At 37.2% G+C, this 15867-nt stretch overlaps 1 protein-coding gene across 12 annotated transcripts in view; it reads right to left on the bottom strand.

Annotated features, from left to right (window-relative positions):
• The window catches only part of NFIB (nuclear factor I B), a 458972-nt gene that overhangs the window by 99845 nt on the left and 343260 nt on the right, over nt 1-15867 (bottom strand). For all 12 annotated transcript variants that reach the window (XM_058695324.1, XM_058695325.1, XM_058695329.1 and 9 more), the window contains exon 3: nt 6373-6426. In XM_058695324.1, the coding sequence (XP_058551307.1) occupies nt 6373-6426 (54 nt within the window). The remainder of the gene's footprint in view (nt 1-6372; nt 6427-15867) is intronic.

The raw sequence follows: 15867 nt of genomic DNA, 5'->3' as shown, positions 1-15867 counted from the left end.
GTGAACTATCAGAAAGAGAAATTAAGAAAACATCCCATTTACAATTGCATCCAAAAAAAGTAAAATACCTAGGAATATATTTAACCAAGGAGGTGAAAGACCTGTATATTGGAAACTAAAAGACATCAATGAAAGACATAGATGAAGTAAAAATAAATGGAAAAATATTCCATGCTCACAGATTGGAAGAATTCGTATTGTTAACATGTTCATACTACCCAAAGGAATCTACAGATTCAATGCAATCACTATCAAAGTTCCAAAGGCAATTTTCACAGAAATAGAACAAGCAGTCCGAAGAGTTGTATGGAACCATAAAAGACTCCAAAAAGCGAAAACAATCGTGAGAAAGAACAAAGCTAGAGGCATCACACTCCTTGACTTCAAACTGTATTATAAAGCTATAGTAATAAAAAGTGTGTCAGGGCGCCTGGGTGGCTCAGTCAGTTAAGCGTCCGACTTCAGCTCAGGTCACGATCTCGCGGTCCGTGAGTTCAAGCCCCGCTCGGGCTCTGGGCTGATGGCTCAGAGCCTGGAGCCTGCTTCTGATTCTGTGTCTCCCTCTCTCTCTGACCCTCCCCCGTTCATGCTCTGTCTCTCTCTGTCTCAAAAATAAATAAACTTAAAAAAAAAAAAAGTGTGGTATTGGTACAAAATCACACGCACTGATCAATGGAACAGAGCAGAGAGCCTAGAAATAAACTCCTACATATACACTCAGTTCATTTATGACAAAAGGAGCCAAGAATACACAATGGGGAAAGGACAGTCTTTTCAATAAACAGTGTTGGGACAATTGCACCATCACATGCAAAAGAATGAAACTGGGCCACTATTTCTTCTGTACACACAAAATTAACTCAAAATAAAGACTTGAATGTAATGCTTGAAACTATAAAACTTTTAGAAGAAAACATAGGCAGTAAGCTCTCTGACATCAGTCTTGGCAATGATTTTTTGAATCTGACACCAAAAGCAAAAGCAATAAAAGCAAAAATAGACAAGAGGGATTACATCAGTCAAAAAAGTTTCTGTATAGGAAAAAAGACCATTAACAGAAAAAAAATGCAACCTATTAATCAGGAGAAATATTTGCAAATCATATAGTGATAAGCAGCTAATATCCAAAATATATGAAGAATTCACACAACTCAAGAGCAAAAAAAAAAAAAAAATTCTGACTTAAAAAATGAGCAGAGGACCTAAATAGACATTTTCCAAAAAAGACCCACAGATGGCCAACAGGTACATGAATAAATACTCTACACTCTACGTTATTAATAATCAGGACAATACAAATCAAAACCTCAATAAATGAGATATTCATTACCTCACACCTGTTAGAATGGATATTACCCGAAAGACTAGAAATAACAAGTGTAGGCAAGACTATGGAGAAAAGGGAGCCCACTGCACTGTTAGTGGGAATGTAAATCGGTGCAATCACTATGGAAAAAAGTATGGACACTCCTCAAAAAACTAAAAATATAATTCTACATGATCAGCAATTCCACTTCTGGGTTTTTATTTTTAAAAATGAAAACAATAATTCAAAAAGATATATCCCCATATTCACTGCAGCATTACTTACAACAACCAAAATGTGAAAATAACTTAAGTTTCCATCTATGGATTAATGGATAAAGAATATGTGGTGTATATATATATATATATATATATATATATATATATGGAATATATATATGAAATATTATTCAACCATAAAAAACTAGGTAATCTTGCCAACTGCAAAAACATGGATCTCAAGGGCATTGTCCTAAGTGAAAGAAATCAGACAGTAAAAGATACCATATGCTCTCTCTGATATGTGGAATATATTTATTATATAGATTTATTTCTACATTTTAAATTAATTGAATTTATATTATATTATATTATATTATATTATATTATATTATATTTTATTTTATATTTATATACATAATAAAGAATTTCTTAAATGTCAGATGAGAATATTGCTATAGTTAATAGATACTCCTTGTTTAATGTATTCCATTGTTTATCTAGTTCCATCCTTGTTCCAGAGAGGATATAAAGTAGTTTATTTGACATTCACCCAATATATGATCCTAATGATTTCCAGAGGTTTGGCCAGAGTACATGCAGACAATCAACAGACAAAATAGCACAAGCACCCTATAAGATGTTCAAAAAAGAAAAGTAAGACAAGGCCATGTCATTCCAGTTGAGAAGGCTCTGGTTAATGATACTTAGAGCGCTTCGTAAGTTTTCATCGTAGTATTTGCAAAAATGGCCCTAAGATCCAGTATTTCTTTGTTGTATTTCCAGCCAAGAGAGAGCTAGCTCCCCACATAACTACAGACTTCCTAAATTCCAAAATGAGGTGTCAGCGACTAGCTGACTTAGAGGCAAAATCCAATTTCCAGATTGCCTTGTTTTTCTTGGCTATTAACTATTCGGGCATTAGGCAAGTGACTGAGATTGGGGTATCTAAAAGATCGCAGCTCAGGGAATATTAAGACACAGAACAACAGGGTTAAGTCAAAGCTAATTTCAAAAGATAGCCATTCAATCACATATTTCGTGAAAGTGACAATGGAGATTTTAATTTAATCACAAATAAAATTAGGACAGCGTCTAAGTCCCTAAATTAGTGGTCTACTCTCCTTTGGGCCAAACAGTTATTTGCTATAGTTGAGAGAAGATGCAGAGTTCCGTGGCTTAGAAGGGATTAATTTAATGTTCAAAAAGAAGTAACTAAATATAAACATATTACTTCCGACCCCATCATAAACAAAGAAAATGTGTATCACAAAAAAATAAATAAATAAATAAGTGGTCTAGTGCTTCTTGACTAAAATAACAATGTCATATCCTTGGACACCACCAGAATTTTAGAGCACCTTAGCCCTGAAAAGATTATGGTGCCCATCCCACCATGTAACGAAGAATAAAAACAAAATACGAAACCACAGATAGTATAAGGAAATGCAATAAACTGCTTAACGGCTTTTTAAAGTAAAAAAAATAGTGGCTCGGTCGGTTAAGTGTCCTTGGCTCAAGACACGATCTCATGGTGCATGGGTTCGAGCCCTGCGTTGGGCTCTGTGCTGACAGCTGGGAGCCTGGAACCTGCTGCAGATTCTGTGTCTCCCTGTCTCTCTGCCCCTCCCCCACTCACACTCTGTCGGTCTCTCTCTCTCTCAAAAATAAACATTAAAAAAAATTTAATGTTTAAGTAATAAAAATAAGCCCCTGAAAATATGCTTTTATAAATAACAAATACCAAATATCCCTCCTTTCAAAAATGTGCTGTTTTTGTTTGCTTATGCTCAGTTTCCTCACTAAGTTCTAAACCCAAACAAGAAGCACAAGTTAAAAAATTAAAGGCCTATATGAAGACATCCAGACTAGTTTGAAGAGCTTCAAGGTCACCCTTCAGAAGTTCTTCTGAATCAGCAGGGAAGTGGTCTCCGTGTCAGACAGTCATGTCTGATGCTGGAGAAAAGCCAAGCTAGAGGGGGGTTCGATTTGTGCGCAGACACATGCATGACTGATTGGGATTCCACCTTCACGTCTCCCGTGGGGAACAGATTTCACAGAGCTTCCACCTCCAAAAGGACTTGAATTTTCGCCATCTCTTCCCAAGCTGTTGAGAAGGAGATGGTGGCCGCCGCATGGCTTACACACCCCCAAGTAAAACGACCAGTTGTAGGAAAAGTGTTAGCCCTCAAAGAGACCTTTTCCCAAAGTTTAGCTAGCTTCTCTTTGTTATAACGACACAAGCAGCAAAGTGATTGTTTCATTGTTTACGGTCGTAGACTGAATTTTCCCATGAATGCATTGTGCCTTTTTGAGATCCTGCGTCTGAAACTTTGCAGATTTCACATTTCAGCCAAAGAAAAAGCCTCCTAAAGATAAATTAGGCTCTAAAATACCAAACATGCTTATACTTAATGAAAAGAGCTTTCAATAATATGTATAGTTTATCCTAATTGACTGAAAACAAAACCTTAATAAGTTCAGGTTTTTCACATTTCAGATTAGAAACCATTCTATATTCCTAGTGGCTTGATTTATTTCAAGGCATTCCAGAACAAACTCTTACTTTCCTCAAACCAGATTCTATAATAATCTCCGTGATCAGGTGCATAATACAATGATACACAATGTATGTTAAAATGATGGAATGTTTCTGAATCATTAAAGAAAAATCAAATTTTATTTTATTTTATTTGGGTATCATATATGTTTTATTATATTCTACCTGAGAAACCGGTAATTGATGTACCATTTAAGTATATACAATATCCAACTAATCATAGTATGATCTACAACATCCCAATTTTAAGACATCGTTCGCAAAAAGGTTTGATTTCCAAAGAAAATTTAACAGGGAAAAAAATTAGAGGTGTCCTACCTTGATTACTTCTGTTTGTCATATTATATGCAAACAGATGATTTAAGAGATGTGCTACGCTGAAGGTAGCAAAAGAAAAATTTAACCGAGCTCCTTGACAAATATTGAAAAATCAAATTCTGACATTATATAACAATTCAACAACTATTCAGCTTAAGTACAGAACATAGCTTAAGTACAGAACATTTTTAAGTGAGGGTAATTCTTTCTGTACATGTTCAGAAATGAATTTCAAACAATAACAGCTTTATCAATTTCAAATGCAAAGAACATATCCTTTGTTTAGTCTGACTGACTTACATTACTTATCCACTTTTCTTCTATTAACCCTCCCCCACCCCATTCTTTGTAAAATGAGTGAGGAAGGTTTTACAAAATATTTGGACACAATTCACTTTGGGTTATCATGCTATGCAGAGAAAATATTACGCAGCTGAAAAGAAGAAATTTTAGGGAAGTTAAAGACATTATAAGCTAATGAAATTTTCTCAACTTCAGAAAATGTCTGACAAAATTTATTAGATTCAAAATAGTCTGTCTTTTTGGTTCTAATCTCCCACCAACACAAAAAATAAAATAATACATTTAACTGGAAATTACATTTAAAACTGTTGTGATTTTTGCCTGTTTTGTTATTGATCTGTAGGAATTTTGAAGGATTCTGACTTTAAAAAGTGGAGAAAATTCAACTTAGGGTGCATTTTTCAACCAATATTTAATTAGGACTTTTTACCTTTGAATTATATGCCATTTCTGTCCAACAGTAAGGTTTTGTATAATACCACACAGGTTAAGATGTAGTTGGAAAAAGATAGTTTTTCTAAGATAAAAATAAAGAACAAAGTACAGGCAAGACTCAGAAATAAAAAATATATTGTTTTGACCTCACACTTTTCCTTGCGTATTTACTTCCTGTATCTTTCAACATCATTTTAAAACAAGACTGGCCTGACATATTTTCTTACACGTTGGGGGTTCTTCAGGTATTTCCACCTCATATTAGCAAAGCATTAGGACAAGGGAGATCAAATAATTAAGGACCTGACACTAACTCTCCCTGAGGAAACTTTTATTATTACCTTTCATAAACGTTTTGGTTTATTTTCAATGGAAAAAAAAAAAACAGATCAGATTATTTTGGGAAGTAGAGGGCATGTGTGGTGAGTGTGGATTGTTTTGTTTGTTTTGTTTTGTTTTTGTTATTCCTAGAGCACTCTTTTACCAAAGTTATAGATATAATCAAAATCCTTACGATAACGAAATATTAGAAACCCTGCTTTGACAAGTTTTACGTCCTGAGGAAAAATAAAAAAACTCTCCCAAATCAATGTCAAATTCTGTATGTTCAGATTTAGGAACAACAAAACTATGAAGAGAGCCAAGTTATAAAAGCCCATTTTCAGATCTGGAACAACTTCTGAAAATAAAGAGGGTATTTGGCATGTATTATACTAAAGGAAAAGTCCGACTTTCATTATTCCCTGATTCTTGGAATCCAATAAAAACCTTATGGAAGAAAAACTCGTTTGCAAAAAAACCCTTCCCTGAAAACATACCCAACCACGACCACACCCCTCCTTTTAAAGTAATGACGGTTGATAAACTATAATAAGAGTATGGAAATTTTTACTTTTTCTGGTGCATTTTAAAAGGATGACTAAGAGGGTTTTTTGGCTTTTTAAGCAGCAATGACGTTTAGCACCTGAACAATGCACAACTAAAATCCGTGCGTGTTCATTTTTCCAGAAACACCAACAAAAATTAAAACGGTGATTCGGTTAAGACTGATGACGCCCGCATAGAAGTATTCGCCACTGTGAAGGGCCCAAACAGAATCACCTCGCACCCTGATCATACCTGCCTACCAGAACAAAAGAGGCAGCTGACCAATGATGGGGTGTTTATCAATACAGTGGTACCTTTGTTCTCCAACAATGTTAGATTGCAAACGTCCTGGAACACATATTTACCTGGAGGATTCTTGGCAGGATCATTGTGGCTTGGACTTCCTGATTGTCCAGAATCTATAAAGAAATCACAGAAAATGTTTTCTTTTTAATTTGTTTTGAAAGAATTTCACAATCCTCAAACGGACTTTAAAGAAAAAATTTAAGGCCCAACAATGAAGCTGAGTGTTAAAGTATACTTTCCCAAGCCTTTCAGCGGTAACATTTTATTTATCAAGCTAGATGAATGTCCATACATATTTCTATGTCAAATGGGGGGGGGGGGTGAGTAGAGATCTATCATCTTCTCAGGACGGAGCAAGGCTTTCTGGAAACAAAAGGTCTGGCCACAAAGCCGCTGAAGGTGGTTTGAAGGTTGGGCCTGTCAGTAGCAATATGAAATAAAGCAGATACATTCCCTAAAAATGCAACCTGAGTGTAATTAAACATGCTTTTAAGAACCTGAAAATGTTTTTATTCCATGAGTATAATAGATAGAAACGAGAGTCTGTTTTTCCAGGATTTCATGTGCATACACACATATCCACTCCCATAATCTCCCAACCTACTGGATCCAGGCCCAGATTTGCCTGCATCCCATAATAGCAATCGATTTGCAAACACCCAAGAAAAGCATAAATTACTAGGTAGAAACTAACAGAGCTTTGTGGAGAGCAAATTGTTGGATCAATTTAATTTCCATCTGTGATAGACAGACTCTGCAGATAAGGAGAAAAAGATCAATGTAGTGTATCTGAATTTCCTATCCCACGTTATTCTTCATTGATGCTTTCTGTAGGGAAAGCAACGTGGAGGCAATACTACAGTTAGGCAACACGCCCTTCCTAGCTAATCTAACACTGTTGTGTTTTGCTCACTCCTCTTTCCTCCGTGTCCCCTCTGCATTTATCTGTGTCATTTGGCCCCATGTTATTATACACTTACTTGCAGGTTGCTTTGTAATCTTCCTTTATTGGTTCTAGTGTTTAAGTTTTGTCTCCCCAACTAAATTGCATGCTCCAAGGCAGAAGCAGAGATTCTGTCTACTCCTTTTGTGTCTCCCTCAGGGTGCGGGGGTGCTGCTCATGGCTGTGAATGCACTGGGCTTTCGGTAAATGCCAGAGGAATGACAGGCTCAGATGCAGCCGCCTTGCTTGCCTGCCTAGAGAAGGCAGTTTTGAACTGGATAGTGCATGCCAACAAAAGTTGATAGGTGGCCCTAGATAAGTCTCTTCCCTGAAATCCTGCCATGGTACCTAAGCCAAGATAGGAATCCAGTCTCGTTTAAGCAGAAAAATCTTACACTGTTTTGTTTGGTTTTTTTCAGCAGGGTTATTCTGTTCTTCCGTTAAGCGATTAACATACAGCAATTGCTGCTTCTCTTACTAAATGCAAGGGCATCCTGTTAGCTTCTTACCGTATAAAACTTGGTGATTTATTTTTGTGCTTTGCCTCATGCCTGTTCACCAGATTTAATGCTGAGATCAGAAGTCTACCTCTTCATCCATTTTCCTTCATCTCTCTCTCTTTTTTTTTTTTTTTTTTTTTTTTTTTTTTGCCCTAGGATAGTTTTCGTGAAATCTTAGCAAATATATTTACGGATTCCCACATTATCTTCCAATTCATTTCTGATTTCCCAAAATGGAAGTAAAGAAACTGGTAAGGGTTACTCCTGCAGTCTGAGTTTCAGCTAGTGTCTCCTGCTGACAGGCACAGAGTTGGGTATTCTCTACAATGCTTGTCTCTAATCTCTCATGAATACTATGGCTTTTTCTGGAAGGGAGGCAAGACTCAGTGACTTATAACTTAGAAGATCAATCTTTCTCTTTCTACATTCCTATAAAAGATGGTATAATATTGGCCAGTTTCCAGGCATGGAGTATGATAGTTACATAAAAATGATAAATGACATTATTTTGCTACGGCTTCAGCTATTTCTGCCTTGAGTTCTTCTGACAAATGTCCTTCAATATCGATAGTACATTCCAGTTTAATTTCTCAAGTGACTCTAACATTTTGAGAAGTTCCTACTTATTATTAACATACCCACTGACCAGAGATTCTTCGTATTTTCTTTTTCCTTCTAAAATGACGTCACGTTTATGGAGGTCTAAACATGCATCCCTCAAGGTGGCTAATGCCACCTTCCTGATGACACAACATGAGGTCAGTTGAGGTTGTCCTCAGGGAACAGGAGTTGTCGACTCTCTATGAGCCTTAGCATGTTTCCTTAAATCAATTTCAAAATGGCACCACAAAACTCTTTCCCAACATCTGGCTACTAAAACTTAGGTCAATTAAAGAATGAAGGTCTCTTCTACTCCCAAGAAAGTATTCAGCTAGAACAATGGCAACCCCTTTTACCACAACATCCCACTTGGGAAACCCTATTCTTTTCTGCTGCAAATTACCCTTTCCCTCATTTCCAACAAATGCACACCAACTTCATTTGAAAATAATATTATTACTAAAAAAACCACAAGTATTTGAGGGAAAACTGAAGAAGACACTAAATTTGAGTCACACACTTGCTTTTCACAAGAATTCCACTTTCTAAAATGATCTGGCATTTACTGGCACACAATGGAAGATTTTCCCTCATATTCCAAAGTCTGTGCCTTCTCATGAAGGAAAATAGCATATACTGGATCCCAAAACATAGAAGAGGGCCCCCTCAGGGAGTGAGCCAGTGAACATTTACTTTTCAGACTGTAAATTCTAAGGCTATAATCTACTCTTAACTCTCACGGCACCTTATACTGGTCACTTAATTCCAACTGCTGGAAAAGGAAATAACCAGAAAGTCACAGTTGGCAGAGAAACCAAAAAGAACTGTTATTGTGGTTAGCTTCAGAGAAGGAATTATTCAGACCACATCTAAAACCCTTCCAATTCACCACCCAGGTCACATTACTCTACACCCAAAGGTTTTACTCAACCACCTCCATCATCAAGTCCTCGTGTGTGTGTGTGTGTGTGTGTGTGTGTGTGTGTTCTTAATATGTTATTATGAATTCTAGTTCTGTTCCTCACTAGTAGTGGGATTTTTGTGCAAAATTACTTCACTCTTGGAGCCCTGTTGGCCTGATATTTAAAACTGTTGTACTATCTACCTCATAGAGCTGTTGCAAAGCTTTTATTATATAAACCATCAAGCCCTGGCCAGGCATATTCTATACAATCAGTAAATGAAAGATAGTAAACAGAGGTCACATTAAAAAAAAAATGATTAATATTCCTTTTTTTTTAATTTTGAGAGAGAGAAAGAGAGGATGAGCTGGGATGGGGAGACAGACAGAAAGCGAGAGAGAGAATCTCAAGCAGGCTCCACACCATCAGCACAGAGCCTGATGTGGGGCTCAATCCCACAAGAGTGTGTGCCCACTGAGAAATCCCATGTAAATGCTATAGCCCCCCTCTCTTCTCAAGAGAGGAAGGCACTACCATCACAAAACTCTCAGGAGCTGTCACACTCAAAAGGCAGTAAATACCAGCCTCCTGATGAAGACTACCTTCCAGAAGACTGAAGTCTTTGGAGAGCAAGACTGGTAAGAATACGGGTTGTAAGTTGCCCAGCACATTGGGTCTTGAATCCAGGATCAATTTGGATGCAGTGGAAAACAAGAGAGGGGAACGGACCTTGCAGGCAGGAGACCTAAACCAGTCCTCCATCATACCCTCCACATTTTATTTTCTCTTCCTTGATCTTAATCTAGACCTTCTACGTTGCTTTGTCTCTTTCTGACTTCCCCGGACATAATGTACAACTGAAACAGTTTGTATTACATACTTACAAAAATCTCTTTTAGCCCATTCTCTATGTTTTAAAAGTATAAATAAACATGTATCTTCTTCTTGGAAGAAAATAGTTAATGAATCCATTTCTAGATCACTACTTTCTTTTTAAGTTCATTTAATTATTTGTGAGGGGGGAGAGGCAGAGAGGGAGAGAGAATCCCAAACAGGCTCCACACTGTCAGCACAGAGCCCAATGCGGGGCTTGATCCCATAGACCATGAGATCATGACCCAGCCCGAAATCAACAGTCGGATGGACTCCCAAGTGACTGAGCTACACAGGCATCCCCTAAATTACTTTATAAACTCAATCTATTCCTCCTCCCCCAGAAATAAGACAAGGTTCACATCTCCAAATGACCTTTTCCAACTTTTCTTCCATTATTTTGTTCCATTCCCTTTTAAAAAGCAGTCAGCCTTTTATGGTCCTTCTACTATCTAAACTTTACCTAAACAGGCACCAGTTTCCCTAATGGCCCAATTTTAAGGAAGATCCTGGGATATATAAGTGACCTAAATGATTTGTCCAAAGTTACATGGCAACTCTTGAAACATATGTTCTCTCCATGGGCCACCCATTCAGACATACTACCCCTTGAGTGGGTATTATAGAATCTTAAAATCATGCACAGCCAAGGGAACTTTCAGCAGATTAAATGTTTCTGGGAACTTTACCTTACCCCTAACTGCCCTCCTCCTTCCCACCATTTACCAATACATTCAAAATCTTTTTCATAAATTTAAAAAACCCTTAGCTATTCTAAGTTAGACAGAATTAAAATCTATACACTCATTGATGCTTTCAAAAGATTGGACAACTCTAAATCTCAAGTTTTACTAATAATCTATTGGAAGGCCAATAAAAGGTTTGTTAAATATATAAGATAATAAACAAATAATAACCTGTTCCATGTTTGTTATTGAGTACTAACTTTCTGAGGTTGATGAGCTCAATTAACTGATGGGGGCAGATCATCAAAACTGAAAATTTTTTGAAGGTCACTACTTTAAGCATCAATTAGATGTGATTCAGAAAGATTCATGGGACACCTTTGGTAGTCCAGCTGCTGATGTCTGGGACATAGTAAGTTCTCAATACATGCTTATTAAATTTCCATTTAATGTATAATAATGCCCTTTAAAATACTGTTCCAACAAGAAGCACATATATTGTACGCTTTCTAGAGCTCAGACTCTTCCCAAAGAGGAAACAATGTACAAATAAAATATAATACACCATGATAGGTATTATTAATGAATATATATCAAGATCAGCAAACAGTTGGTTCCTCCTAGGAAGGATGAGCGAGGGTGTGTCATAGAAGATATCAGAGGGGAGGGACCTCAGGGGCAGGGTCTTCAAAGATGAACAGATCGGATCTCATATCTTTCTAGTACCTTATTCTACTACCAAGGTGATCTCTTTAAAACCCCAAACTGATTAAGCTACTTCACAACTAAAACCTTTACAGGTGCTCCAAATACTCACAGGAAATTCTCCAAATGTTTCAGTAGGCCATTCCAGGTACCTTCTGGTCCTTACCAACCCCTCGGTCCTCTTTTGGCCTTCTGCTCCCCCCATATGTCACTTACACTGGATGCCTCCAAGCCTTCACCTTCCACCCACCCCCCCTTTTTTTCCCTCCCCCAAGTCCTCCATATTGAGGACATCCCTTTTAGATTCTAAAATACATGAAGGCCCGGATGCTGACCTACTTAGCCCTACAGCCCTAATCTTTGATACAGTGATGTAGGGCCCGACATTTGGCTGAGTAAACCAAATGAGCAAAAAACAACAGGCGTGTAAACTATGAAGTGTGCAAAGAAGAAAGACTAGGCACATCCCTCAGGGCAGAAACATACAGAAGTCAAATAGATATAACCTTTGTGGCAAAAAAAAAAAAAAGCAGAGGAGGGTTAGGTATACAATTCCCCGGGACCAGGTCTCCTGGCCCCATGTTAAGGCTCAGTTCTGAAGGAGTATTTGGAAATGGGAGGGGTAAGCAAGAGACACTATTTTGAGTGAGAAAGTAATTTTTGGTGCTCCCCTACAAAGGGAAGAAATGTTTGGTGAGGGTCCAGGAAGAAAGCCCAGAAGCCTTTAATGACCTTTATATATTAGCTCTCCTTCTACTCCCAAATGAAACGCATTTCAGGAATTCATTTTCGTCTCTGACACCACGACTGCACTATCAACAGGAAAACCAAATTTGGGAGGCGGGAGTTGAATTTACAGTCGTTTTGGTGCAAAGAATGGATGGAACAAGGTAACTTGTCAGGTCCTTTCTAGCTCTAAAATTCTATGATTCTATAACAATATGGCTTTTATATCAAGGGATATCAGAAGAGTAAATGAAACCCACATCGTAACCTGTTAACCTACAGATAGCCTCTTGCTAGAACTAAAATTAGTCATCATGTGATAAAGGCCCCTTTGTCATATTCTTTTTGCTTTAAGCAGGTAAAGAAATAGCCCATTGTCAACTAAAGAATACCACGAGATTTTTTTTAAAGACTTAGAATGGTCCCCTTCTTTCTCTCCTAAACATTAATTACCAACACACTAAAATAGTATATTTTTACAAATTAAATACACAGCATGCCAGAAAAAAAATCACTTACGAAAGAGAAGAGTCAAGATGTAAGGAACAAGCAAAACCCTGAGGGAAGGGATACAAATGCATGCATTTTATAACAGGGACACAAGAAAATAAGACAAAACTAGGCACCTTTTTAAAGGGGAGGAGGAGAAAACTATTCTCGTAGGGCAAACCTCCTTCACCCTCTTCTAGCTTCTTCTGCCTCAAGGCTTATGCCTCACTGCCTCACTCTTGCAACTCTGCTTTCTGCAATGACTGTTTCCCCAGGATTTACAGTGACTTTGCTTTATATAATTGCAATTCTGATGCCATAATTCACCATCTTTTTCTCCAGCACGGTTAAAACACGATACAGCTTCAGTTTAAATGGAGGACTGTTTAATCAATTGGGGTGACACAAAACTATAATTTGATAAAATTTTCTTTTTCCTCTATTAAATGTCTATTAGAATGACACACACACACACACACACACACACACAAAACTATAGTTTAATAAAATTTTCTTTTTCCTCTATTAAACGTCTATTAGAATCACACACACACACACACACACACACACACACACACACAGAACACAGGAAAACTAAGTGCTTCCTTGTAGCTCATAAGCATGTAAATGTGTAGGGAAATGCCTGCCCATTTTCTGTCTCTCCTGCTCTCCCTTGTCTTTCTGCTTCTGCCTCTCTCTAGTCTTCTCAATAGGACATTCCATTATATGGCATCCACTTCACTGCAAAACTTGGTTAACCCACGGAAAGCATGAATTCTGGCATTTTGTTAACAGAGTCCTTGATATGCTCTTGCTGAATCTGTACCCCCTGGTCTAAACCCAGTCCTGAGTGGGAAGAGAAATCAAACCTCTCTGAATACGTTCGGCAGAATCAAAATAATATTCAGGAAACATGGCTTTCTATATATTCTTAAATCATGCTTTGTAATCTATATTATGTCCCATCGAAAGGCCCATACTTTCAGACCTTCCTTTCTATTGGTTAACACAGATTTTTAACTATGTGTTCAATATAACAAAGCTCATCGTTTTAAGAGGTTGCTATGCTGAACGTCCTTACAGATAAATTAACTTAACCAAAGAAAATACAAAACAAGATAGTAGATATGTAATATATCCTCTATTCCTTATTCCTACACATTCCACTAGCTCCATTTTTAAACTTTCTTTTTAAGAGCCACATTTTTGCTTAGCAGGGTGATTAGGTTTAAAGAACCATATCTCAAGGATTAAACTAAGGATTTATTTGGGCTCAGGACCAAAATTTGTCCACAAGGAATTAGCGGAAAGACAGAGGCCACTGAAATGTTAGAAAAAAAAAAAAAATCACATGACCAGATGCGAGCAAGTTAAACCTGTTCACAGGAGGAGACTATTGACCAGTTTGGATACAAATACCCCTGCACAAAAAGTGTTAAACCTGCCAATATCTCTGACCAGAGGTTTGCACTGCTTCATTAACTAGCACCAAAACCTCACAAATGAAAGCAGGGATAATCGTATCTGACCTTTCTGGCCTAAGATTAAGTTCAATGACTCTTTACTGATCCAGGGATTGAGCGAACCAAAGGTCACAACCAGGATCGTCTACACTTCTTGCCCTCGAAGCCTTCAGCCTATAGAATGCAAAGATACCATACTGATCATTGTCAGGATTGCTAAGTTTCTACAGTGTGTTTTCAATTAAGTAAATAAAATGTGGTAATTAAATCAAGATTGCGTAATATGTTTTTGATTTGTAATCTCATTTAAATTAATTAACTGACTCAATCCTTGTTTAGTTTTTAAACTGGCCTAGTTAGGGAAAGAGTCCCTGGGAGCAAATCCAGTTTTCTATCTTTAAAAACAAGGCAAAGCAATCTGGCATACCTAAAAAAAATTTTTTTAATGCACCAGGAAAATATAAATACAGAGCAAGGGTGTTAGTGTAGTGGAGGGAGGAGTTTTATGGCATGAGTTTGACTAAAAAAAAAAAAATAGTTCTTGCACTAGAGAGAAATAAACCAAGATATTATTTATGCAAAACATTTCTTTTCCAATTTTGTGAAGATTGCATGTTTGTTGGAAGCAAAACATCTCCAGCTGTATTTTAAGTTTCTGAAGAGAGTTGTAAGATTTATAATCTTTCATACATGCTGCCCATATCTCATAATATTAGATGAACTCGCCACTGCGTACTTTAAGGAACAATTGGCCAATATGCTTTGCCACATGAAAACGATGAAGTACTTTCCAAAGCCCAGCCAGATCCAGTAGGAAAAGATGAGATGTATGTTCTGTCTTTCCCATCTGGGAGACATTGTAGATTTCAGCTATTCTATGTAACACACTTTTTTTTTTTCTTTCTTGGAAACCAAGAAACCTGCATTTTATAGTAAGGTATGTAGTGCAAAGAGAATGTTGGTGAAATATGAACCTGAAAATAAAAACCAGAATGTCATCAGACTCAAGAACATAATTATGGAGGCAAATTGAAAAATCAATGCAGAATTTCAATATAAACCAAATGCAATGTTTATGGTCATATTAGTCTTAGATTTTTCTCTTAAAAGGAAAGCAGAGAAAAATAAATGCTCTCATACCTCCAAAGCCCTGAATAGCACTTATTATACTGCTTGACACAGTGACTTACTTATCTGTTTTATTTTGTCCTGGGGTCTTCATGGATTAGTCTAAATCCTACATATGCCATAGTGCTGTGGACACATGGCCCTTTTGTGCTATGTCGTTTCATGTATTTCTCCAAAACTTAATATAATATAGTACATCTAGATTAAAACCAGATACAAGACTTTCTGATATTTCATTGGCGATTTTTCTTTTTGGGGATCAGGAAGTGTTTTTTTCAAAACTGTCCGGAGAGTCAGAAATCCTGGGTCCCATTCAGTAACTGCCAACCACTTGTGCTCTGACCCTGAGCAAACCACTCACGCCTGAATCAGTTTTCACGCTGCCCAATCATTTAAAACTGGGCACAAAAAAGGAGAGAGTTTTTTAGGCTTAGTCATTTACATCAGAAATAAGAGGGGGGAAAAATAACTTCATGCAACAGTGAAAATATGTACAAGTGTTTGTGGAGCAAGGCTAACGTATTTTTTTAAATACACTT

The sequence above is a fragment of the Neofelis nebulosa genome, chromosome 12, assembly GCF_028018385.1.
Source record: "Neofelis nebulosa isolate mNeoNeb1 chromosome 12, mNeoNeb1.pri, whole genome shotgun sequence".
NCBI lineage: Eukaryota > Metazoa > Chordata > Mammalia > Carnivora > Felidae > Neofelis > Neofelis nebulosa.
Note: the sequence above shows the minus strand (reverse complement) of the source record. Positions and strands in the feature narration are given on the sequence as shown.